Source organism: Acipenser ruthenus, chromosome 19 (genome assembly GCF_902713425.1).
Source record: "Acipenser ruthenus chromosome 19, fAciRut3.2 maternal haplotype, whole genome shotgun sequence".
NCBI classification, from domain to species: domain Eukaryota; kingdom Metazoa; phylum Chordata; class Actinopteri; order Acipenseriformes; family Acipenseridae; genus Acipenser; species Acipenser ruthenus.
In genome coordinates, this window is record NC_081207.1 from 19,654,232 (window position 1) to 19,681,275 (window position 27,044).

Here is a 27,044-nt window from a genome sequence, read left to right on the forward strand (position 1 = left end):
GGATCTGAATACCGGCACAGTTTAGATTTAGTTGGTCCACCAGTTGTAGCATTGCTTGTGAGTCTATCAGCAAAAGTACATACAATGGCAGACTGTGTCCATTACTTGAATGATTTTTATTGACAGGCTGTATTGAAGTCTGCTATCGTTTTTAGATTAATGTAGTTCCCATTTATTTAAAATGGAATTCAAGACAAAATGTTCCTCCACTTATTTATTTATTTTAAATATTCATGAGTAAAAAGATACTCAGATGGGCCCAATTCACTTAACAGGAATACCTCATTCCATGCTTCTGTACTTTTTTTTTTTCTTTATTTGCTATACTTTTTTTGAAATGGAGACCTGTGGGGTGAAAATTTAAGTGGGTTTGCATCTTGTATTTGAACTCCCACTGTTGACATCAGCGAAAAATGATCAAACTTGAAACGGAATATAGTTTACTGAAAATGCAAAGTATTGCTGTGACTGAGATGCAGTATCAGCTCAAAATAAATTAAAGGGAGAGATGACAGGCGTCTACTTACAAAGGCATTATGATGAGAATGGAGAACAATACATTATACAAATGCTGTAGTATTTACCTTTTAAGGGTAGATTATCGGAATGTCAGAACACTGTGTGATTGATAACGTAGGGGTTATCTTTCAGAAGTCATTATGTTCTTATTATAATTGACATCCCAAGTTGCATACTTTCTGTGGCTTCTATCAAATGCATAAACAGAACTGGTATAAAATGGCCTGTAAAAAAAAAAACATGTACCATAATTGAATCCAACCCATTAAATTGTCTTGTAATGAATCTCCTCCTAGCGGTTGAGGAGTTAAAACATCAGCATAAGACCCGTTACTTGTCTCTCGATTTACAGAGCATTTACGTTAGCGTCCAGCCCTTGCTTTTCCATTCAATTCAATTCAATTCAATGGGCTGAGATGCCAATTCATTACACTGATGCCCTATGGTAAGAATCCTGACCCCTGTGGTTGAAACAGGTCATTTAAATATCTGTGTTCTTTGCATTATTATAAGCAACAGCATGTATGCGGCTTGAGAGACATAAGATTGTCTAAAAAGTCCCTCTGAATCCTTGGTGACAGAGTGGTTGCAGTTACGAGACCGACATTGAAACTCACTCCCTAAGCCTAGGTGGATGCGCACTTGTGTTCACACTTGGAACAGCTGTGATTAAGCAGGGCTGAATGTAAAGAATCTCCTCGTAGATGCTGATGAGTTAATAATTCAGAAATCAGCATAAGTTCCGTCTCTCAGCTATGGAGCTTGCTCTTTAGTTTGTTTGTGGTTTGTGTCCAGCCCTTGCCTTTCCATTCAGTTCAATGGGCTGATATTCCAATGCATTATAGTCTCAGTACAGTTGCACAGGTATGGATCCCATTACCCCATCACACTTTAAGCTGAGGGTTTTACATTTTTTAATTGACTAATTGGAGCATGTGACAATTGATAAGTCCCATATAACAATGAATTGTAGTAATGCTCTACCCTGAGGATGTTAGTATATTTTAAACATTTGTTAAATGTTATGAATTAAAAAAACGTTTAACCATTGTCAAAGATATGCATGTTAACTGTAGTGTTTATACAGTTGGATAAGTGCAGTATAAGATTATGTATTCTTTAGTCTTTTCTCCATACACATGAATGTTGTACGCATGTACTCTCTCGTTGTGTATCATAAAAAAGGAACAGCAGGGCTTTTTTGATTTGGTTCTGAACATTCCCATTTTTCAAATTTGTACTTTTTTTTTTTTTTTATCTTTTAAAGAGTAATCCTAAAGTTAACATTTAATATAAACAGAATCTAATAAAAAAAAAATAAGGCTTTATTACATTTAATTCTATTAAAAATAACTTGTGTGATTGATGGCTTAATCTTTTAAATGACTAAAACCCTTAATTTTAATAGGTTTTACAGGCCATTTTATGAGCACAATAATGCAGGCTGCCTCGAATGTTATTACTTCCTTAATGCGGAATTGTGATGCATAAAGTTTTTGTTTTTCCCAAATCAAATAATTCCTTTTGTCCCCTGTTGAATAGGATGACGAATGGCTTGAACAAGGCTCAGACGTCCGGTCACAGCTGAAGTTCTTCGAGCAGTTGGAACGGCTTGAAAAGCAGAGGAAAGATGAGCAGGAGAGGGAGATCTTACTGAAAGCTGCTAAGGTCTGTCATTACAGATCGTTATTACAGTGTTTTCTTACTTTAAGTACATCCTGCAAAACAAGCAGGCTTTATTTTGGCCTATTGGCTACAAGTATTTCCTACCAAAGAGCTGCCCCATATGGCTTGTGAATATTGTCTTTCCTTCTCACTCAGCAGGTGTTTCTTCATGTCCTGCTAGTGTCTGAATATGAGTTATTGAGGGAGAATTTAGTGTGGTTGAGTGGAGCGTTATAATTTTTTGGTCTTTCTCTCCTAATCTGGCAGGAGGGGGGGGATTGAAGTTGTTCTTCAACATTATGCACAGCAGCACAGTAGTTTAGTACATTGAATGATGAATCGCCTAACTTCTAAATTGCAGATGGCTGTGACCATGTGGCTCGTATGGAATAGTTTGATAGTTGCCTCTTGGAGAGCAATTGGGCATGTACAAGTGTGTATTAGGGCAGCAGTGTGGAGTAGTGGTTAGGGCTCTGGACTCTTGACCAGAGGGTTGTGGGTTCAATCCCAGGTGGGGACACTGCTGCTGTACCCTTGTGCAAGGTACTTTACCTAGATTGCTCCAGTAAAAACCCAAATGTATAAATGGATAATTGTATGTAAAAATAATGTGATAACTTGTAACAATTTTAAGTCGCCCTGGATAAGAGTGTCTGCTAAGAAATACAATAATAATAAAATAATAATTAACACTTTGAAAACTGTGCTAAACTGTGGTTAGCTATAAAAATAGTTTAACACAGGATTTACCTTATGTTACATCATGCTGCCAAACCCTACTGTCACACCAAGTCTACTTAAGTTTAATTTTTTTATGATTTTGAATTTATAATTGAGTGAAGTCCTGGATACATTTACTGTTTGGAAGACCACAGATGTTTAGGCTGACACAGGGTAAAACTGTATATCTCTGTTTTAGCTGTACAGAGTTGATACAATATTTTGTTGAGATTCAATTAGTGTCTTGTTGTCCTGTGGGTCTCAGGAGTCCGTCCGTTAGTGTGACAAAATACTGGCACCAAATGTGATCCGTTAACATTTAGAGTAGCAGACTTCAATCCACAGGCATTTTCTGTTCGGATTTAAGATGGTCTGTATTCCTTTTAAAGTGTAATAAAAATGATTTATCATCAAGAGAACTACTGTCACTGCAAGTCTCTTTTATAATTAGATTTTCATGTAATTGTTTAGTTAGATCATTTTTGTATACACTGCTTTTAAAATCAGTGCTGTTTTTAAACAAGCCTACTGTATATTGTTGTCTGAAAGCATAGTTGCATTCAGCTACAGTGTTATGTAGAGGTTATCTATGCAGTGTTTGAGTGAGGCAGGTCCTAATGACCGCACTGGCATCCAAGTACAGTTTTTAAATACGGAGGGATGCTTAACTGAATCCAAGAACACAAGTGGTATAAACTGTTGTGTGTTTCTTTTTTTTTTTTTTTTAACAATGTGATATTTCATCTTGTGACATCCCAGTCCAATCTGTGTGGTTTGAGGTTCTGCATTTCAAAGGGAGATCATTATGCATTCTTTAAATGGTATTCAAGGGATAATGCATCTTTAAGAAGGACACATTAATGGTTCCCGCAATAAAATCTAAATTCTTAACTTCTCTTAATTATAGTTATTAAACTAACATTGCTGCACATTTTTTATTCTTGTTAAAGAACCATTTTTAGCTAGCATTTATATCAAATGGATTACAAAAACAATAACTTAGTAGTTTAGTAGTGTAGTTTAGTTTTACAACAAGTATAACACTTGCACACAGATATTTTACAGCCAGATCAGATTGACTTAAGAAAAGACCATTGAAATATGAGTTAAGGGCAAACCTATTATAATCAAGTCTAATTAACTTCACCAGTTTATAGTGATCACTGATCACTGGTGTACATTTCCCAGGTTAAATGATCACTTGAATAGTGGTTGAGTAGGTTTGATGGTAGTGTTTAAGAACATTAATGCCCCATGGAGATTTTTAAATCTCTTGATTTTTGTATTTGTAATAAATCTCCTAGAGAGTAATGATCAAGTCCATCAATTTGAATAATCAATAAGCTGTTCAACAAAACACTGAAATAATGTTTTTAAAATGCATTTTAAATGATTTAAAGATTCTATTAAGGCCTCCGATTTAAATTATCAAGACGGAAGGTCCTCCTATAAACAACTCTCTTACTATTTAAAACCATTCTCTTCTTGCAGTGGTGTATGGTATTGTACAGCACAGCATAATTCCTTCTGCGACTTCTTAAATATCAATACTTGATTGTTAATTAAACAAATGTTTAATACAGATTTAAGGTAATGGAGTCTGTCGCAATTTAACAGAAATAAATTCCTCGGTTTATTAAGCAATAACATGCAAATCCATCCTAACGACCATGCTAAATATGCTAGGTTCAACAGAATCCTTAATAAACCCTTTTGACTAAAATCCTTTTCAACCCTCCTATTTACAGCTGGTTTTAAAAGATTTATAGGGAAGAAGCCTGAAGGTTTGAAATTGCACATCTATGATTTTCAGCATTGTATTCTTGACACCTTGTATCCTGTTCCCTTTTCTTTTACCATTTTTCCCCATTGCTGTAACGTATGAGTAAGTCCATAACCAGCTGTTAACCTGTGTTTTTTTCTTTAACTGTGCAGAGTCGCTCAAGGCAAGAAGACCCAGAGCAAGCTCGACTGAAACAGAAAGCCAAGGAGGTAAGCAGCATAGAGATCATTACACTTGACATTTCAAGGCTTGAACATATTCATTTTTCATGCCTTGCTACATATATAACACCATTTAAAGTCTGACTTTTAAAAGTTTTAGGAATTATAATATGTTGTCTTTGATGTCTGCATTGGGAATGCATTTTTATCCCTGCAAAGATTGGATTTTTCCATAGGTTAGACTTCATTTTATGTAGATTGAGTTTGTACGTAGGTAGGTTTAATTTGAATAGGCTGTGATTTACACATGATGCAGTTTATTTCCCCAGCGCAATAATGCTTAAGGATCCAATACATAAATATGTGTTAAAATTGAAAAATTAGAATTACGGCTGTGTTAAAAAAAATCAATGCATATATGTAAATGTTTATTCTGGTGTACCTTAAAGAATATAATATGAAAGATGTATACCCTGACTGCCTGTCTCCCGGTCTGTAGTAGAATGTGTGTGTGTGTGTGTATATATACTTAATATTATTAATATTGTCCATATTGCGATTGGTATTCATTCAGTATAATTTTAGGTCTAGATCTGGAGTCGTACGATAGATACCTTTTGGTGTTTGGCTTGTAAATGTCTTTTTAAGTTACTTGTATTTCCGTAATTGGCCCTTACCTTTTTTAAACATATTTTGCAAGTGCAAAATAGTTTTATCAACCTGTGTTTATTCTTTTTTTTATATAAATTTAGTCGTTGCCAATTATTTTTATTATTTTCTCTCAATTTTGGAATTGCCAATTTATTTTTTTTAAGCTCAGCTCACCGCTACCACCCCTACGCTGTCCTCCGAAGTGTGTCCCGTCAGCCGACCACTTTTTTTTCACACTGCGGACTCACCATGCAGCCACCCAAGAGCTACAGTGTCGGAGGACAACGCAGCTCTCGGGCAGCTTACAGGCAAGCCCGCAGGCGCACGGCCAGCCTACAGGGGCGCACGGCCAGACTACATATAAGAAATGTTGTTTTGAAAAATAAACTTTATGTAATTACATTAATTGTAGACTAGATTATTTTTCTTTTTTTTTTTTTTTTTTTTTTTTTACATTTGCCGTATACAGTATATTCCTTGTACTGTTGCTTTGTACAGATCTGTTGAACTGCCACGCAGATGTACCCACTACTGAGCGGGGACAATTGTAGTTTATATTCATTCAATAAGCCTATTTTTTTTTTTATTATTTTTTTTTTTATATTGAATGAACATAAATACATAAATTGGATTTATGAGACACTTATCATTTGGGGGGGGGGGGGGGGGGGCGTATTACCTGGCATACCGTGCAAATTCCTGTTTGTGCTGCTCTGCAATCTATTTTATTTTTAAGAGAAATGCAAATTAAATTATGCCAAACTTGTGATGGCACATCCAGGCCATGAATGTGATTTTCACCTGTAGAACACGATCATATTCAATACAAGTTTCTGGTGGTATGCTAGGACCCTGGGGATCGAGGCAAGAGCATTTTCAAAATGTCCACAGGAACTGTCAATGCATTAATAAAAGTAAGGCGTCTCCTAATAAACAGATAATAACAATACTACACAAAGACTGAATAAACTGTCTTTGCTTCTATGTTTTGTTGTTTTCCTGTTCATTTCGCAGTGTGTAAATAGCTTGGCACAAGGACCGATGCAGCTGTCTATTCTCTCTTTGTTGGTGTGTCATTTTCCACTAAGCAATTTGTTTAAATTGATTTACACAAAGAACGATGCTGTTTTCTATTTTTCTCAGATTCGCTCTTTGACTGTTTGTCATTTTCAAATTCGCTATTTGTTTAAATCGCTTCATACAAAGACCCATGCAGATGTTTTTGTCTTCTGCTTCGATCTTTTTGTAGTCTGTATTTTACATTTTGCAATTTGAGCAAAATAATTTACTCAAACACCGAAAAAACATTTCATTTTGGTCTTTCCAAATTTGGTCATGTTTCGGTCAATGTTATACTAAAAATCAGCGATTTCTGACAATATTTTATTTATTTATTTATTTATTTATTTATTTATTTATTAGGCTTGTAACGATAATTATCGAATTATTTATCGATTGGGACCCCACGATAAGAAATCGATAATATTTTAATGAAATGGAATGTTCCATGAAATTAAAAAACGTGTCTTGCATATATTAACTTACTGTCAAGAACGTAATCCTTGTTGTTGCTTCTAAAAGTTACTGAGAATATGCGTCTGAACAAATACAGGATGCAGCCTATCCGCAACCTCTTTCGTTTTTGATTGCTGTCAAATAAATGCCGCTAGATCGTAGCTCGACGTATGTGATCCAATGAAACATTGCAGGTTGTACAAAAATAGTTTTCCACCAGTAGAATGCAAAATTATTGTACACAAACCGCTGCAGTAATTATTGTAGATTTTTTAAATTCATTTTGGACACTCAAAATGTTCACTCACTTAACAATATCAGCGGAGATCTCCTAGGATACTAAACCCACCACAGATGCCCATATCTACCAATCAGTGAGGAGAGCTCAGAGAAGTTATTGGGTGCTGTTATGTGTCAATCAATATATCCTGTCCAATTTTCTTTTTGAAATTGAAACAAGCTTATAACCACATCAGGAACCTGGACCGATACACAACTTAATTGGATTTAAGTGCAGGGTAAAAGTACACAAAATAGACAGTTTTCATGGTGAAGAATGAATTTTACTGGCCGTGTCATGTTTTTCACAGCCGTGAAATAGGCAGGGCGTTAGTAATGTACTGTATAAGTAAGCGAATCCACGTGGGCAAACACTTCTCTGAGCACTCCAGTATGTGACGTATTTTTGGTTGCGATGTGGGCAGTAAGTTAATAATAAATCCACATACATGTATGAAAGAGATATTATACATATTCAAGTATGGAGACGCAAAATAAAATGATCATCTGGTTTTGACACTGTCGAAAGGGTAGGCTACCTCGAATGTACTGTTTGGGAAAATGACGATATAGTTGTGTTCACTGAAGATAATGCAAATCTAAGTGGCTATACAAAGTCATGTAAAGTTTTGATTAAAATATGACAGCAAAAAGTGAAATGCATCTCTTCAGCTGCGGCACACTGGAACGGACTGCTTTTGCTACCTAAAGCTGGGCCACGTAATTCATAAATTGTAACCAACAGCAAATTAAAAATGAGATATTAATGAGAATTATTTCCATGTGAATAGGCCATAATGTTAATGTAGTTTTCAAACTTTTTTTTTTTTTTGTTCTCTCCTTTGGACAGTGGGATTGAATTTTTTTTTTTCTTTTTTCTTAATTTACCGTTATGTTTACACTGGAAATTTGTCGGCTGTTACACAAAACACAAAAGGCTAGTGACGGCAGGAATATGAAAATTGGAGTGTTATATTTAAGTGACTGTATTTATCAAACGTGTCTTAAAACATCGGAATTTGTTTGAATTAGTTTTTTTATACCATGCTTCAACTTACTGTTCCTTTAAATTCAAGTGAGGGAATCCTTTTTTTATTTTTGTTTTATTTAAGCATTTTAACTTAATCGATAATCGTCGTTTAGAATTTTGGATTTTGCTGATGGATCTCAGGGAGCACTGGTGAAACTGCTAGAGTTGCTTGAGGTGTCTGTAGTAAAGCTTCCGTGCTTTGCATCTGTACAGCAGTGTGGGCAGTACCACTGCCTGGTACACCTTGATCTTTTGTGGGCAGTCTCATCCCTCTCTCATTCCACAGACGGTGACGAAGTCTGCCGAAGGAGGAGCTTGCCTTGGCAATGCGTTGCATGATCTCAATGTCAACGTTGGCAGTGTTGGAAAGTAAGCTTCCAAGGTAGCAAAATTTGTCAGCAGCTCCAGGTTGGGTGCCCTCGATAGCAACTACAGGCTTAATCCTTGGCTGGTACATGGCCTCTGTTTTTTTCAGGCTGATGGTGCGTCCGAAGCACCTGGCTGCTTGTGCGAATGGGAAGGTGATAAATTGGTTGTCCTTCAATGAGAGAGCTACTGTTACACAGTCCCTAATCACTAGTTCCACCACCTTTTATATGGGCCTGGGACCCAAATAAATTGCCTTGCCCCCCCCCTACCCCCACACAGCCTGCCAGGTGACCGCTCCTGGCTGGCCATCCATTTATGCAGTCGAAAAATTAGATACAATATGAACCTTGCAGCATGGAATGTGCGCACACTGATTGACAACGACACAATACTAGAAAGGCACACCGCCCTATTAGGCAGAATACTCAATACGTCAATATTGCAGCACTGAGTGAAATTCGGCTCTCAGAGGAGTCAAATCTGGTAGAGGTTGGCGCAGGTGAACACAGAACCTCTTTAGTGCGTGACATGGACAAACCCCCAAAAGGAACTAGCAACAGACTGATGACCATCTGCATAAATCTTGCCAAGGGCAGACACGCCACAAACATCATTGTATATGCCCCTACCATGACCCACACTGACGATGTTAAGGAGGCTATATACTGGTAAAGGAAGGCTTCGGCGCTTGGCTTCCGAAGGTAATTCCAGAACAACAGTCACCAGCTGACTTTATATGCACTTTCTATTTTTCCCTGTATCCCCACATACATCTTGAGAACCGTATTTCTAGTTGTTATAAAACTTTTTAAGTTATCAGACCTATTAATCTGTATGTCATTTTTATATTTATTTTATGCTAAACAGGCATTGCATTGTAAGTTTTACCCTGGACAAATCTTTTGGGCTGACCATATTGTCAGTACAGTGTATTCATTAATTGCACATATGGTTCCTACTCAAATTCCTAATTGCCATGAAACACATTTCTTCTTAAAATGCCCACATTTCTTCCTGACGATTGCACACTCCAGTTGATTGCATAACAAATGTTAAGCAAATGGGCTTTACGATTTTATTGGAATCCAAGAAACAGAATGGAGCAGATGTTTTATAGTGTTTCTTTTTTTAGTGGGTGATGAAGACCATAAATACACAGTGGCTGCAGCAAACTGTAGCTCAAGGGACACAAGCCCCCCCAACAGCCCTCGCTTGGCTGTGTCGCTGTGAGCCAAGCACATACTACATGCAGCAGTAGGTGGTTATAAATCACATCTCATGAAGCATTTTCCAATGGTGATTTTTTTTTTTTCTATACAGATAATATTTGATGCAACAGTATTTTTTTCAACATGGACTGTTAGGACTGTTAGGTAAAAAAAAAAAAAAAAATACACCAGTAAGTAAAACAAATAGATAAAATGCCCGAATGTGGCTGTTTTTGGCACTTCTCTTTTTATGTAGTGGCTCCTCACCTTTGACTGTCAAGTCATGTGATCTGGACGAACAAGAGAGGTATTAGCTCTCCTGTATTTTAATTTAAAAATATGTATATTTTAAACTATATAAATAGGGAGGTTTTTCATATAACTGGCGACATTTGTCAGTGCCACGCGTCAACATTTTCATCACCTGATTGGCTTTAGGGGAGAGAAGCTTGTAGAAAATATGTTTGTGTCACAGTTGAGCATGTCAGTGGCACGTATGTCTGATGCAATTTCATCAGGATAATGAGCCATCTTCATTTTAAGGCAGCTGGTGGGGACTCCACACACACACACACACACACACACACACACATATATATATATAATATATATATATATATTTGAAAGATGGAATTACTCCTTCTGAGTTAAAATGAATTGAAATTGAAATGTAAGGTGAAATGAAGTTTGAATATGATCTGCTTAATAAAAATGGCAAAGAGCCTAAGGTTACTGACTATTGTAGTGGATTGAGAACAGGAAATTGGCCCTGCAGTTTTAAGTATGGGATCTGTGTGGGTTGTTAATTAAAATATAAATTGTATGTTTCAGGAATACTCTATATTGCATCAATATGTGGCACTCTTAAATCGTGCCGCTCATGGTTTTATCACATCATTGTGTGTGAACTTCAGTTTACTAATATCTAGTTGGCAGGCACAGAGAAACTTTTGCTATCCGAGCCTGTCTTTGCTTAGGATGTTTATTACCCCTTGTGGAGGAAGAATATCTACCAGATTTTACAGGATGTACTTTTAATGCAATTTATTGAGTATCAGAATGTGTTCTTTTATTGAGGGACCTGTCCCACAACTGCAGATCCAAAAATAACTATATAGTTATGTCTGTGAACCACCTGAGTCTGTATTTAAAATGCCATCAATATAATATTTGAAACATTAGCACCATTTTCTATACAGTATAGTGCGGTAGAACAAAGGCTTTCAGTGGTGCAAGCACAAAACTTCTAGTGCAGCAGATATGTTAAACAAAAGACAAGAAATGAAGTGAAGCCAGTGAAATGTGTCGGACTCTGGTCTGACAGTCGCAAATAGGCTACTGGTGGCTGGGATGAGAACCTAAACTTCAAAAGTTTTTTTTTTTAATTTTGAAAATTTCTAAAGACAGACATTCACATTGATTTGCATAACCTCATTGCACTGTAATACACCATTGCATCTATACATATTTTAAGCTTAAAAAATCATATCCTTTCAAAAACTCGGTAGATGCAGACAAGGCAGTTGTGATGGCTTGCTATGATTCTGCATGGATCTTCTCTTTAAACTGATACTGTTTTAATGGGATTGGGTTAAATAACAGATCGCTTGTCAGGAAATGTTTCTGTGACTGGATAATTTCATGAAAGTGAATTTCTATTTAAAATAACGGTTGCCCAACAGTGATGTGAAATGTCAAGTGATAAATACTGACCTTTACTCACAATGTGCTTTGTTGGAAACAACAATACATTATTTATTAGGAATATGTTTGTGGGAAAAGCCCAATTATGGTTTAATAAACAAGAGCTACTGTCTTTTAGAAGAGCGGGTGCAGTAATGCAGCCTCTACTGTACACATCTCTTAACGAAAGAGTGTAAAAATAATTGAAGGCAGTGAAATGTGGCACAACAGTCTGGTGTGATGACAGCTACAGCTGTGCTAGTGCTGGCTGTGGTGAAAAGGAGACTAAATTCATTCTGGAATTTGAAAGGGAGAAAATAAAACCTCTCAATACAAAAATAATTCTTCTAGATACAGTACATCTTTGGAGTTATTACTTGGCAATACTACATACTTTTTTATATGAATAATACAGTATATAAGTTTGTATTTAAAATAGATGTAATAGTGGTTGGACAAAAACATAGAGCACATGCCATAAGCCAATCAGTTGTAGGGCAGCAAGGGAGTCACTGATTCAGCTGTGTTTTAACACTGAGTGGCTACACAGATGCATTATTTACAAATGGCTGCTTACACATATTTTGGTAGCCTGTAATGCATGACATTGGGTATATAGTCATTTTTCCATACACATGTAGTTTTATACACAGGAATATTGTAGAGATGTGTAAAGTAATAGCATGTTTGATAAATGAAATCCAACACCCCAGAATACACATACAATTGGAACGTTGTTTTTCCCAAGGCCTACATGTATCTTCTCATCCCATAGGAAAGTGATTCCCTTTTAGGTATGCTGAAACAATGGTTTTGAGATGCAACCCACGAGAATTCAGAATGTAAAACATTAACTGTAATTCTGTATCCATTGCGTAGAACTATAAGATACCAAGGCAGAAAGACAAACGATTTGTCAAAAGCCTTTAGCTGTTCTCGCATTTTGATTAAGCAATCACATGTGCATTAATCATGCAAGATCTGCAATGAATTTGTTTGTTGAGTAAAGCTTGACAGACAGAGATACTCTGCACATTTTGAGTTCTGTTTGAGTCTTTAAGTTTAGAGGAGAAAGGAAGAAGATTGGTGTATCTTATGTTCACATGATTCGCAGGCAGTAACTAATTTCTACCTTAATGGTTTTAACTTTCTCAAAAGTCAGTTTTATCTTTATGAACTTGAAAATGAAGTTTAGGATGATGGTTTTTCCCATCTTAATATTTCTTTGTCCTAGATTCAATGTTACTTTAGAGATAGTTTATCAGCGCAAATATATCAAAATTTACATGCAAACATCTGTTTTCAAGCATACCTTTTTAATTGGGGAGTATTATGTATGTATATGAACTGTTAGACACTGGAGGTGATTTAAATAGACAATCATGTCTTTGAAACACACATTTTTGCTGTGAATAAATTTAAATAGCTATATTAAGTTAACAGCAGGGGAGAAAAAAGTGAAAATTAAATTGCAACAAGTTTTACTTTCATACCTTTTAATTATAGGTCTCCTACTGCTGTTAATATATAATTTAGCCAGCTTTTTAATAACATTGTTAAAATAAACATTGGCAATGTCTGTTTTCATAAACAAAAATGTAAAGTCGTGTTACCCACGGTTCACTGCATTGTTGGTATTTTCCAAATCTTATTTAGATTCCCCAAGTATGAAGATATTGTGCCTGATATACTTTTAAAAATTGAACACAAACAATACCCATTGCAGTTTTCAGGGCTACAGCATTTTAAAGATGTATCATATAACTTAAACATTAACATTAACATTAACTGTAAAACTGGTGTTCCCATAAAAAAAAAAGGTGCTTATCCAAAGGTGAAAGATCGCTCCCAGCGGCAGGTGGAAACAAGGCAGTAGAAAGTATTGGTCTTTTTGTCCATCTTCCTTGTAGAGAGGTAGTAGTTCTCGCTTGACCATCTTGAATAAAAGCCAGACCAATGTTTTCCAAAAAGATGGCACTTCACTGTTAGAAATTCTGGGGGATACAGGAAACTAAAGTACTGCTGCGTGTGGCTCAAAGTCTAGACATGAATCCAATAGAGCACGTCCAGGGACTGCTTATTAGATGTTTGAGAGAGAATCCAATGTTGGTAGAGGAACTAAAAGAGTTTTCAACACAGGAGCAGTAAACATGGACCCAAAACTGCAGTCCAAAAGATTCTAACACTCTAGAATGCATTGTAACGGTTGTTGAAAGCTGAATGGGGAGCCACAAAACAGAAACTCCTGTAATGTGATTTTGGAGGAATGGACTGCTGTACAACTGGCCACATTACAGATCCTTGTGGACTGTCTGATACAAACAGTCACGGCAGCTATAGAGGGCCCATCACATGACTGAGAGATGGGTTTCTTTGAGTATACAACAAAGATTTTGATTGAGATATCTTAGGCCCCTTTCATCTCGAGGCCTAAAAGATGCTCTGCGTCTATAATTACATTGAACCTTTTAACAGGGCCTTTTAAACCGTAATAGCCAAGTTTTTATAGCTTTCTCTGAAACAATATTCCAGTTGGATATACAGTTTGTATCGGGTAGCTCCTCATCTTTTGAATTCATTATGGTTTAAACCTCTAAAGAGCCTTTCATGTCAACTTTTTTCTTAATTTTTTTTAATATATAAAGTAAGGTAAATATGTAAATGAAAAATAAAACAGAATTGCCAGATAGTCAGTGAGCTGCAGCTTATTTCCCAAGTGGGAAAAAAAAAAAACCTGTCAAGACCATTCTCTGCCTATGAAGATTACAATTCCATGGGACTGCAGTGGCGAGGGACTAGGGGAAGTTTGGCTGTGCTTGTGGCATTTTGTCAACTTTTCTGCATGGAGAGAACAGTGTGTGGTACAAATGATAGATTTCAATTAGTGAAAACTGTCAAAGAAAATGTGAAGTAAACACAACTAGAGATGCATTTCAAGCACATTAGAAATCATTTACTAGCAGTTTCTTGAAAATTAGGATTTTTTCCCCCCTTTTGTTGTCGGTTTGTGTGTGGCAGGTCTCTGTGCATGTTTCCATTAGATTGTCATGTTCGCTAATTAGTGAATGGCGCATGATTCACCTTGTTAATTAGAAGGACTTGCACACGAAGCCCCTTCAGGCTGTGCGAAAGAAGAGCCTAGTGTCTCTGCCTCAAGAACACTGCAGCCTGTGAAGTAATTCTTCTCATCTACCTTCCAATTTTTTATTTTAAATGAATAAATCATTGTGATCTTCCTCTTTAGAGTGTGAATGTATGAGTTCACATCTTTGCAAGATGTAAATTACATTTGATCAATAGAAAGACTACTGTATTTCACTTTCAAAAAAGCAATAAGTTCACTGACTGTAGCATGCCTAGGAAAGTGAATATTAAAATGCATTAACATTTGAAATTTCATAAGAAGCACTTTTTAGAAAAAAATGTATTCCATTTTTTCTTTGGAGTTACTGGTTACTAAAATTAGGAGTTGTTCATCCATTTAAATGATTGTAATATTTCTCTAGGAATATAATTTGGAAAGAAGTCTGAATGGGGAAAATAAATGATTGGGGAAAATAAATGCAGTTATAGAATATTTTTGTGTCTTCATTTAGTCATGTCCGTTAAATAACCAATGCTCAGATACAGTAGAATTTTTATACATTATCCTGAATCTGTACATACAGTAACAACTATAGAAGTTATTTTCCTCCATGCGCCAAATAATGTTTTGTGGTATTTCAGTACTATATTTCCGTTTTGGAATGATCGGTCAAGCTGATTTTAGTTGAGATAAAAATGTAGAAACTGATTTATCTCAATCCATAATCTGTGGTGCTCTTGATCTTAAGAAATATTTTATATGTATTCCGTTTAATGTTTTTTTTTTAATCTGTTGAGACGCACTTATATTTATTTATGTTTTCTTTGAATAAAGGGAAGCTGGAATTCACTTGTTATCTACTATATATAAGAGCTACTCTGTTGGGAAATAATGCCAGATAATGAAATACTGAGTGAAAGCATTTTACTTGTTACAAAGTTTGCCTGCAAAGTTAAAACAAGAATCATACTTTTGAAAGAAAATGCTTTAGGTGATTGTCTAGCTTTTTAAAGATATGGTACCATGACATTGTAACCAGAATACTAATAAAAACCAACAGTGTTGTGCAGTTTTCTTTTAACAATGTGATTTTTAATGCATGTTAGATCAAACCACAAGTTGGTTTAGGTTGCACACAGTGCCAGAACCTGAAGAATATTAATAGCACAGATGTAGTGATTTAGCTGAAGAGGAAAAGATAGCTTAACCTGATTTGGGTTTTTATTCTGTTCACGATTTATCACGATTACATGTTCTTAAAGATGCAAAGATATAAACAATACCAAACTGTGAAGACACTACACTGCAATAAACGGAACATACTTTTATAACCCAGAGACTTCGGTTCTGTCAGAATGCAGTGCCATCAATGACGTCACGCCTCAGAATTGCACATTGCTAAGGACATCTGTCTGAAAGCAGGCTGTGAAGCTTCAGGCAGGCCCCCAGGGCAACATCAAAACCCTTTGTTATGAACTAGAAAAATAGAAAACAGCAGGTGAGGGTTTTTGTTTGAAGGAGTACATGCTTCTTCATGTAGGTTTTTTATTGTAATTCCTGTTTCAGGGGGAATATCTGCATTTCAAGAAAACCCTATCAATTTAGCAGACTCTGAAGGTGCAGTAAAATAGTAATTTACTGTAGTCTTTCTGGAATAAGATATTGCTGTTTTAACACACCAGTTTACCAGTGCCGCTGGTGTGTGTGTGTGTGTGTAAGGGTAAGCTCTGATTTCAACATTTTGGGACGTAGTTTTAAAGCAAATTTACTTTTTTAAAATCTCTGTTCTGGAAATAAATGTATTAGACTTTTTGTAATTGACTGGCTTAGTTAGAAATGTTGCAGTTACAGTAGCAATTGGACTAGTTGATGAATAAGCCTCTTTCTGTTAAAATTAGAATTAATCAACTAGAAGATCAAAGGTTGACCTCACAAAGGGGAAACCATTTTCTTTCATATCATAGCTGCTGATTTGACTGAGTGCTTGAGTTTAAACTTTACTATTAACATTCATTTGGCTTTTATAAACCAAGTTGTAGTATTATTATGGATGCTTTTCTTTATGGCCCTGAATTTGTTGACGTAACGGTTTCTAGATTGAAGCTGAACATTTACCAGCTACTTAGATGTGCACACATTTATTTACTATTCCCTTGTAGGCAGACAATTACAATATAGCTGAAATACCACTTATATTCTCTTTGGCCTGACCTACAGATATGGATCAATCGAATTTTAAATCACTGCTCACAGGCTTTGTGCTGCTCCTGACCTTTGTAAATGATTAGAGTCTACAAGTATTTCTCTCTGCCTCCAAAGGGCAGGTGGGCCGGCCTATGTAACTGGCATTTAAACTGTATGTGAGTTTCTGGTACTTAAACAGAGAGCCTAATAGGACTTGGCGAATGTATTTGTGTAGATTTATGAATACGTGTAAAGGTTTGGGTTTAGAACATTTTTTAAATTTTGCTTATTAACTTTGACTTATGAGGTGCATGCACAATTTCAATTTACATTATTATCAAATCTTTTTTAGCTAAACTTGACTATTGTAGATTTTGGACCATAGATATCCACTAGGTATATGAAACAGAAGTGTAAAAATGAATTGACTTTATTACTATACTTGTATTAATTTAATTTAGTTATATGCGGGGGAGGTGTGTGTGCTAAAATAAGGTAATACGTGTGTGTGTGTGTGTGTATATATATATATATATATATATATATATATATATATATATATATATATATATATATATATATATACAGTGCCTTGCGAAAGTATTCGGCCCCCTTGAACTTTGCGACCTTTTGCCACATTTCAGGCTTCAAACATAAAGATATGAAACTGTAATTTTTTGTGAAGAATCAACAACAAGTGGGACACAATCATGAAGTGGAACGAAATTTATTGGATATTTCAAACTTTTTTAACAAATAAAAAACTGAAAAATTGGGCGTGCAAAATTATTCAGCCCCTTTACTTTCAGTGCAGCAAACTCTCTCCAGAAGTTCAGTGAGGATCTCTGAATGATCCAATGTTGACCTAAATGACTAATGATGATAAATAGAATCCACCTGTGTGTAATCAAGTCTCCGTATAAATGCACCTGCACTGTGATAGTCTCAGAGGTCCGTTTAAAGCGCAGAGAGCATCATGAAGAACAAGGAACACACCAGGCAGGTCCGAGATACTGTTGTGGAGAAGTTTAAAGCCGGATTTGGATACAAAAAGATTTCCCAAGCTTTAAACATCCCAAGGAGCACTGTGCAAGCGATAATATTGAAATGGAAGGAGTATCAGACCACTGCAAATCTACCAAGACCTGGCCGTCCCTCTAAACTTTCAGCTCATACAAGGAGAAGACTGATCAGAGATGCAGCCAAGAGGCCCATGATCACTCTGGATGAACTGCAGAGATCTACAGCTGAGGTGGGAGACTCTGTCCATAGGACAACAATCAGTCGTATACTGCACAAATCTGGCCTTTATGGAAGAGTGGCAAGAAGAAAGCCATTTCTTAAAGATATCCATAAAAAGTGTCGTTTTACAGTTTGCCACAAGCCACCTGGGAGACACACCAAACATGTGGAAGAAGGTGCTCTGGTCAGATGAAACCAAAATCGAACTTTTTGGCAACAATGCAAAACGTTATGTTTGGCGTAAAAGCAACACAGCTCATCACCCTGAACACACCATCCCCACTGTCAAACATGGTGGTGGCAGCATCATGGTTTGGGCCTGCTTTTCTTCAGCAGGGACAGGGAAGATGGTTAAAATTGATGGGAAGATGGATGGAGCCAAATACAGGACCATTCTGGAAGAAAACCTGATGGAGTCTGCAAAAGACCCGAGACTGGGACGGAGATTTGTCTTCCAACAAGACAATGATCCAAAACATAAAGCAAAATCTACAATGGAATGGTTCACAAATAAACATATCCAGGTGTTAGAATGGCCAAGTCAAAGTCCAGACCTGAATCCAATCGAGAATCTGTGGAAAGAACTGAAAACTGCTGTTCACAAATGCTCTCCATCCAACCTCACTGAGCTCGAGCTGTTTTGCAAGGAGTAATGGGCAAAAATTTCAGTCTCTCGATGTGAAAAACTGATAGAGACATACCCCGAGCGACTTACAGCTGTAATCGCAGCAAAAGGTGGCGCTACAAAGTATTAACTTAAGGGGGCTGAATAATTTTGCACGCCCAATTTTTCAGTTTTTTATTTGTTAAAAAAGTTTGAAATATCCAATAAATTTCGTTCCACTTCATGATTGTGTCCCACTTGTTGCTGATTCTTCACAAAAAATTACAGTTTCATATCTTTATGTTTGAAGCCTGAAATGTGGCAAAAGGTCGCAAAGTTCAAGGGGGCCGAATACTTTCGCAAGGCACTGTATATATATACAGTACTGTGCAAAGGTTTTAGGCAGGTGTGAAAAAATGCTGTAAAGTAAGAATGCTTTCAAAAATAGACATGTTAATAGATTATATTTATCAATTAACAAAATGCAAAGTGAGTGAACAGAAGAAAAATCTACATCAAATCAATATTTGGTGTGACCACCCTTTGCCTTCGAAACAGCATCAATTCTTCTAGGTACACTTGCACACAGTTTTTGAAGGAACTTGGCAGGTAGGTTGGCCCAAACATCTTGGAGAACTAACCACAGTTCTTCTGTGGATTTAGGCAGCCTCAGTTGCTTCTCTCTCTTCATGTAATCCCAGACAGACTCGATGATGTTGAGATCAGGGCTCTGTGGGGGCCATACCATCACTTCCAGGACTCCTTGTTCTTCTTTACGCTGAAGATAGTTCTTAATGACTTTCGCTGTATGTTTGGGGTCGTTGTCATGCTGCAGAATAAATTTGGGGCCAATCAGATGCCTCCCTGATGGTATTGCATGATGGATAAGTATCTACCTGTACTTCTCAGCATTGAGGAGACCATTAATTCTGACCAAATCCCCAACTCCATTTGCAGAAATACAGCCCCAAACTTGCAAGGAACCTCCACCATGCTTCACTGTTGCCTGCAGACACTCATTCGAGTACCGCTCTCCAGCCCTTTGGCGAACAAACTGCCTTCTGCTACAGCCAAATATTTCAAATTTTGACTCATCCGTCTAGAGCACCTGCTGCCATTTTTCTGCACCCCAGTTCCTGTGTTTTTGTGCATAGTTGAGTCGCTTGGCCTTGTTTCCACGTCGGAGGTATGGCTTTTTGGCCGCAAGTCTTCCATGAAGGCCACTTCCGACCAGACTTCTCCGGACAGTAGATGGGTGTACCAGGGTCCCACTGTTTTCTGCCAATTCTTAGCTGATGGCACTGCTGGACATCTTCCGATTGCGAAGGGAAGTAAGCATGATGTGTCTTTCATCTGCTGCAGTAAGTTTCCTTGGCCGACCACTGCGTCTACGGTCCTCAACGTTGCCCGTTTCTTTGTGCTTCTTCAAAAGAGCTTGGACAGCACATCTGGAAACCCCTGTCTGCCTTGACATTTCTGCCTGGGAGTGACCTTGCTGATGCAGTATAACTACCTTGTGTCTTGTTGCTGTGCTCAGTCTTGCCATGGTGTATGACTTTTGACAGTAAACTGTCTTCAGCAACCTCACCTTGTTAGCTGAGTTTGGCTGTTCCTCACCCAGTTTTATTCCTCCTACACAGCTGTTTCTGTTTCAGTTAATGATTGTGTTTCAACCTACATATTGAATTGATGATCATTAGCACCTGTTTGGTATAATTGTTTAATCATACACCTGACTATATGCCTACAAAATCCCTGACTTTGTGCAAGTGTACCTAGAAGAATTGATGCTGTTTTGAAGGCAAAGGGTGGTCACACCAAATATGGATTTGATTTAGATTTTTCTTCTGTTCACTCACTTTGCATTTAGTTAATTGATAAATATAATCTATTAACATGTCTATTTTTGAAAGCATTCTTACTTTACAGCATTTTTTCACACCTGCCTAAAACTTTTGCACAGTACTGTGTATGTATGTATGTATGTGTGTGTGTGTATATAAATATATATATATATATATATATATATATACTACCGTTCAAAAGTTTGGGGTCACTTCGAAATTTCCTTGTTTTCGAAAGAAAAGCAAATTTTTTGTCCATTAAAATAACATCAAATTGATCAGAAATACAGTGTAGACATTGTTAATGTTGTAAATGACTATTGTAGCTGGAAACGGCTGATTTGTAATGGAATATCTACATAGGCGTACAGAGGCCCATTATCAGCAACCATCAGTCCTGTGTTGCAATGACACATTGTGTTTGCTAATCCAAGTTTATCATTTTAAAAGGCTAATTGATCATTAGAAAACCCTTTTGCAATTATGTTAGCACAGCTGAAAACTGTTGTGCTGATTAAAGAAGCAATAAAACTGGCCTTCTTTACACTAGTTGAGTATCTGGAACATCAGCAATTGTGGGTTCGATTACAGGCTCAAAATGGCCAGAAACAAAGAACTTTCTTCTGAAACTCATCAGTCTATTCTTGTTGTGAGAAATGAAGGCTATTTCATGCGAGAAATTGCCAAGAAACTGAAGATCTCGTACAACGCTGTGTACTACTCCCTTCACAGAACAGCGCAAACTGGCTGTAACCAGAATAGAAAGAGGAGTGGGAGGCCCCGGTGCACAACTGAGCAAGAGGACAAATACATTAGAGTGTCTAGTTTGAGAAATAGACGCCTCACAGGTCCTCAACTGGCAGCTTCATTAAATAGTACCCGCAAAACACCAGTCTCAACGTCAGCAGTGAAGAGGCGACTCCGGGATGCTGGCCTTCTAGGCAGAGTTGCAAAGAAAAAGCCATATCTCAAACTGGCCAATAAAAAGAAAAGATTAAGATGGGCAAAAGAACACAGACACTGGACAGAGGAAGATTGGAAAAAAGTGTTATGGACAGACGAATCTAAGTTTGAGGTGTTCGGATCACAAAGAAGAACATTCGTGAGACGTAGACCAAATGAAAAGATGCTGGAGGAGTGCTTGACGCCATCTGTCAAGCATGGTGGAGGCAATGTGATGGTCTGGGGGTGCTTTGGTGGTGGTAAAGTGGGAGATTTGTACAGGGTAAAAGGGATCTTGAAGAAGGAAGGCTATCACTCCATTTTGCAACGCCATGCCATACCCTGTGGACGGTGCTTGATTGGAGCCAATTTCCTCCTACAACAGGACAATGACCCAAAGCACAGCTCCAAACTATGCAAGAACTATTTAGGGAAAAAGCAGTCAGCTGGTATTCTGTCTATAATGGAGTGGCCAGCACAGTCACTGGATCTCAACCCTATTGAGCTGTTGTGGGAGCAGCTTGACCGTATGGTATGTAAGAAGTGCCCATCAAGCCAATCCAACTTGTGGGAGGTGGTTCAGGAAGCATGGGGTGAAATCTTTTCAGATTACCTCAACAAATTGACAGCTAGAATGCCAAAGGTCTGCAAGGCTGTAATTGCTGCAAATGGAGGATTCTTTGATGAAAGCAAAGTTTGAAGGACACAATTATTTCAATTAAAAATCATTATTTCTAACCTTGTCAATGACTATATTTCCTATTGATTTTGCTATATTTCCTATTCAAACTCATTTCATGTATGTTTTCATGGAAAACAAGGACATTTCTAAGTGACCCCAAACTTTTGAACGGTTGTGTGTGTGTGTGTGTGTATGTGTTTACTTGATGTAGAAATCTTGATGACCAAAAGAAACCATATAGACCTACTTTCTTAAACTTAATTATTTCTTCTTATTCCACATCTTACAAAGTAGTAGCACGCAAGGACTATAGCATGTATCCCAATATGTATTGTATTGTAGCCTGCATATTGGGAAACTTAATGCTGTGACATTGTGATGCACCCATTCTACCTGTTAGAAAATATACTTGTTTTTCATTGTTTGCAAATAAATAGAGCAAATACTGATGCTGTTAAATCTACACTGAGCATATTGTTTTTTTAAGGACAAATTGTCTTGTTTCAAGACGGGAAGCGTAACACTGTAATGGGATGTTTTCTCCTAAAATGCAGTGTATTGGTTAGAAAGGGCAATCTGCCCTGTACCAAATGAATAAATAAATAAAAACAAAAGGGCAGATTCCATTTTTTAGAGCACACTCGTTCTTGTATATTCTTGAGGTCAAAGTAAAAAGAATAAATAATTCTGCAGTGCATGGTAAGACCCACAGAGGGCATCATCTCCAAATTGCCATGAAGTTCTGAAATTGCTGGTGTTAGTTTGACTCAAAATAAATAATACATGCATATTCATTTTGTTTTTAATTGTAGATGCAACAACAAGAGCTTGCGCAAATGAGGCAGAGAGATGCCAACTTGACGGCACTGGCAGCTATTGGTCCAAGAAAGAAACGCAAGCTTGATTCCCCTGGAGCTGCTGCAGCAGGTGTTGAGGTAAGAGCAGAAGGGTTTACAAACCCTTTTTTTTTTTTTTTTTTTTTTTTTTTTTAAATTCATTTCTTTTTATGTCACCATAAGTTACCTGGCATAGAATAAGCCAGACAATAAGTCATGTAATGTAACTGAACTTATCAGAAGTAGTTTACTCATAAAACTGAGGGGATGTAACTGTAGTTTCATTGCCTTTTGTTAATTTGTTTTTATTTTTTCACAAATATGTTTAAAAGGGAAATGGTGGACTTTAAGACACATTAACAATCTCCTTGATTTTAAACAGTTACAGAAACCCAAATAATACCATGGCAATTGGATATAGAAATGAACATTGAGTATAATGACTAATTCAGATTTAATATCTGTGTGTGTATTATATGCATCTCTCTCTCTCTCTCTCTAATATATATATAATATGTGTGTGTGTGTTGCTAGTTTACTATATACAACTGACTAGATTTAGTTTTGCATGCAATGCTTTTTTAAATTGGTTTACAGAGACCTCCTGTTACTGTTTATAAAGTAATAGTCTGGTAAATGAGAAACGGAAATCAAAGCTTCATTAATCAACTTTTAACAGAAACATGACGGAAATGTATTTTAAATGTGTCCTACATTCTCTGATTTAGGTCTACCTTAAGGCAATTGAAATATTGGAGATCTAGAAGCTAATATTCTTCTCCATTAGGCATTTTCTCTATGTCCCTTATTGGTTTGGATCCCTTGATGTCAACTTTCTTTCATTCAGCTGGAGAGAGGATGGCAAATTTAAAAACAGCAGCTTATCTAGTAAAAAAGCATAAACAACAAAATAAAAGCATTACTTCAGGTTCTTGAATCCTATGGCTACATCCTTTTTTTTATAATATTTTATAGATTGTTTCATGAGCCTGTTTCCTGGGGTTTTGGCAAGGAGTCTTTAATGATGACTGTGATGAATTCAAAGATTATTTTAGATATTTACCATAAATGCTCTAAAATAAACTGAAACTGTTTTGCTTGCATACTATTAAAAAGACCCATCCTGAGAAACTGCAAAGGGAGGAGATGAATTTTAACTTATTTTCACTTCATTTTCACCTCCTCACATTTCTTCATTTCTCATAGACTAGAAGTGCCTGAAGCATTCTTTTTCCTTTCTCAAGAGCAAAGTGGATGTGACTTTTATAAGGGGGTCACAGGATGCCTCAAGGGCCTGTGGGTGTTGCTGGACTGTTGCCTGCTTTCAGCTTAACTGAAGGGCTTGTCATAGATTTCATCTCCGCAGAAATGAGCCTGGGGGCCTCTGCCAAGAGCAAGAGAAAGCAGCATTATGGGGCCCACGCTGATTTTTTCCCACTGCCATCAAATCCTGAGGTTTTTTTCGCATTAATCCCAGACAAAGACAGCTCTTCACTTCAGAGCCAAGCTGAAATTAAAGGGGATAATGACCTTTGAGATGTCTTGCTGTTAAGATAACTCCTGTTGAAATCTGGAGGCAGTGATTTGCTACCCGGCATTGATAAAAATGTAACCAGCGCTTGGGTAGGTTTTTGTAAAGGTAGTGAGTTTGTGTTGCAGCCAGTGCTTTGATTCAGACTGCCAAAGGGGGTGAAACTGATAGCCAGTCAAGACTGCAGTGTCTGTCTCGAGCTTGATCTTGCATCCATTGGCAAACAAAGAGGCCTTAAGAACTCCAGCAGGCAGATTAGTTACAATCCAGCAATGGTAGCTTTTCATAGGAGTGGAGGGCCTAATATGCCTCCTGGTTCTGGTATTTAGCACATTCATTGAGGGGTGTGGGCTGAATTTAATAAATGTTTTTGTTTTAAGTCCCCTGGGAAGAAGAATCTGGAGAGACTGAGATTTTTGTGGGCATTGTTTGAGCTTTTATATATATATATATATATATATATATATATATATATATATATATATATATATATATATATATATATATATATATATATAATATATATATAAATTATATAGAACTGTTGAATCTTGGTTAGGACATTCTTTTGGGGATATGCAGAGGTGCCTTTTCTTTTGTCCATCAATGAATGCATTGAACACTTGCATTTATGTATACAAGATGTTTACAGCTCTGGTGAATTTATATACGTTACTAACACACTTCTTAGTTTAAAAAATATTTCCTGTAGATATAAAACTACATTGTGCTTTTGCTTTTTTTCTTATTTTTTTCTAAACTTATACTTTCATTCTTACCTTTTATCATACAGCCCTGAGAAATTCTTGACATTATTTATGGATGGAAAGTGATTTATTTGGCAGCGGAAAGGTTGATCACATCAAAGTAGCAGCTCTTTTTTTTTTTTTTTTTAAATATATAAAAAAGACAATAAGTGGAAAGTGTCCAGACTTGTTTGACTATTGTGTGCTTGTGTGTCTGTGTTTATACAGAATTGAAAAGGTTGTCAGAAGAACGTTAATAGCTGCAGTCTGTTCTTTTTCAGTTTAATTCATTTCACCTACTTTGGTAGTATAGATCAGAAAAAATGCACAAGGAAATTTGATGCCCTTTCCTGCAGCTAAATTAACAGGAATCACGTGGAAAACAATCTGAGCCTCGTATGAAAAGGGGAACCATTAAAATTTGCCTGAAGCTATGGACTGCACCCAATATCACTAAAGCTGCACTCACTGCAGATGTGGAGGCTGGCCTGCAGGCAGACTATGCTGTGTTCTATAGCTACAATTAAAATCAACTCCTCTGCCAAAAAAATAGAAGGGGGGGGACGGACGACAGCACATCAAAGACAGATTGAAATGTGTAGTTAGTAATAAGAGTGGTCTCCTCTTGAACCAAGCCCTGCAGCGCTTCATGGTCCTCTTGTTAATGAGAAATTTTGACCTCTGGTTTGTAAGTTAAACTTGTAATCTCGGTTAATGAAGTAAATCAATCCCAACTTCAGTCTGTTCCCTTTTTTTTTTTTTTTTTTTGCTTTGCCTGGGAGTTAGTAACCAGGTCTTCAGCCAGACAAACAGGAAACAAAAACAGAATTATTCCAGAGGAGTGACACTTATTCTTATTGGGTGCATTTTCTTAGAAGTAGAAGTTGAGTGTTTTTTTTTTAAATGGAATTTGCATGCAACAAACGGTTGAGCAAAAGCAAGTTTGTTAAAAATGGGAGTGTTTAATCTAATTTTTTTTCTCCACACTATACCAAAAACTCCCTCCTTTTGACCAGCTCCATAGACAAGCTCTGTCCCATTCTATTCAGAGAGCGCCTCTGGTGACCTGAACATTAGATTTAATTCCCCTTTGAACTATTAATAATTGAGATAAAAATAAATTAACTCCTTAACAGCAATAACCAAATGAGACCATTCACATTCCCTTTGATATTTTACTCAAGTTTTATATTTCCAAAAACACATATATTGGTGCCAAGAAGTATTGACACAGTCCTTTTAAATTAAATTATTATACCTGCACGAAATGAATTGGGGGGTGGGCAACTGGAGGGCCGTTCTGCACCAGGTTTAATATGTATAATGAAATAGTTAACTGCTTTGGGACGTGTTTGGTGGCTTAATGTATTAAATTAAATGTATTCATTAAACTTGGTTGAACCAAAGATGTGGTGTGAAAGGGCCAGAGTAGCCCATCCCTGCAATCCATTGACTGTTTCAACAGTGGTAGAAGCATCAGGTTTCTTAGTCTATAACACAGGCTTCTTTAGTTCTGAATGCAATCGAACCCTGCTGGGTGGTGAAAAGAAGGTGGTCTTCAAGTGATGAGCAGTTGGAACTGATCTGTTAAGAGTGGCAAAAAGATATCCCCAGACTTGTGCAAAAACATGAAATGACAAGTAGACTAGAAGCTGTGATGAAGTCAAAGGAGGCCATACTGAAGGGGTGACAGTATTATGAGCAATACTTTTCTTTAACCCTTTGCGGTCCATTTATTCAGCGTGTCTCGGGAGCGTCCGGTCCA

At 36.9% G+C, this 27,044-nt stretch overlaps 1 protein-coding gene across 2 annotated transcripts in view; it reads left to right on the top strand.

Annotated features, from left to right (window-relative positions):
* The window catches only part of LOC117424245 (transcription initiation factor TFIID subunit 4-like), a 90,217-nt gene that overhangs the window by 45,289 nt on the left and 17,884 nt on the right, over positions 1 to 27,044 (top strand). For both annotated transcript variants that reach the window (XM_034040424.3, XM_034040423.3), the window contains 3 exons: positions 2,062 to 2,187; positions 4,840 to 4,896; positions 22,979 to 23,101. In XM_034040424.3, coding sequence (XP_033896315.2) covers positions 2,062 to 2,187; positions 4,840 to 4,896; positions 22,979 to 23,101 — 306 coding nt within the window. The remainder of the gene's footprint in view (positions 1 to 2,061; positions 2,188 to 4,839; positions 4,897 to 22,978; positions 23,102 to 27,044) is intronic.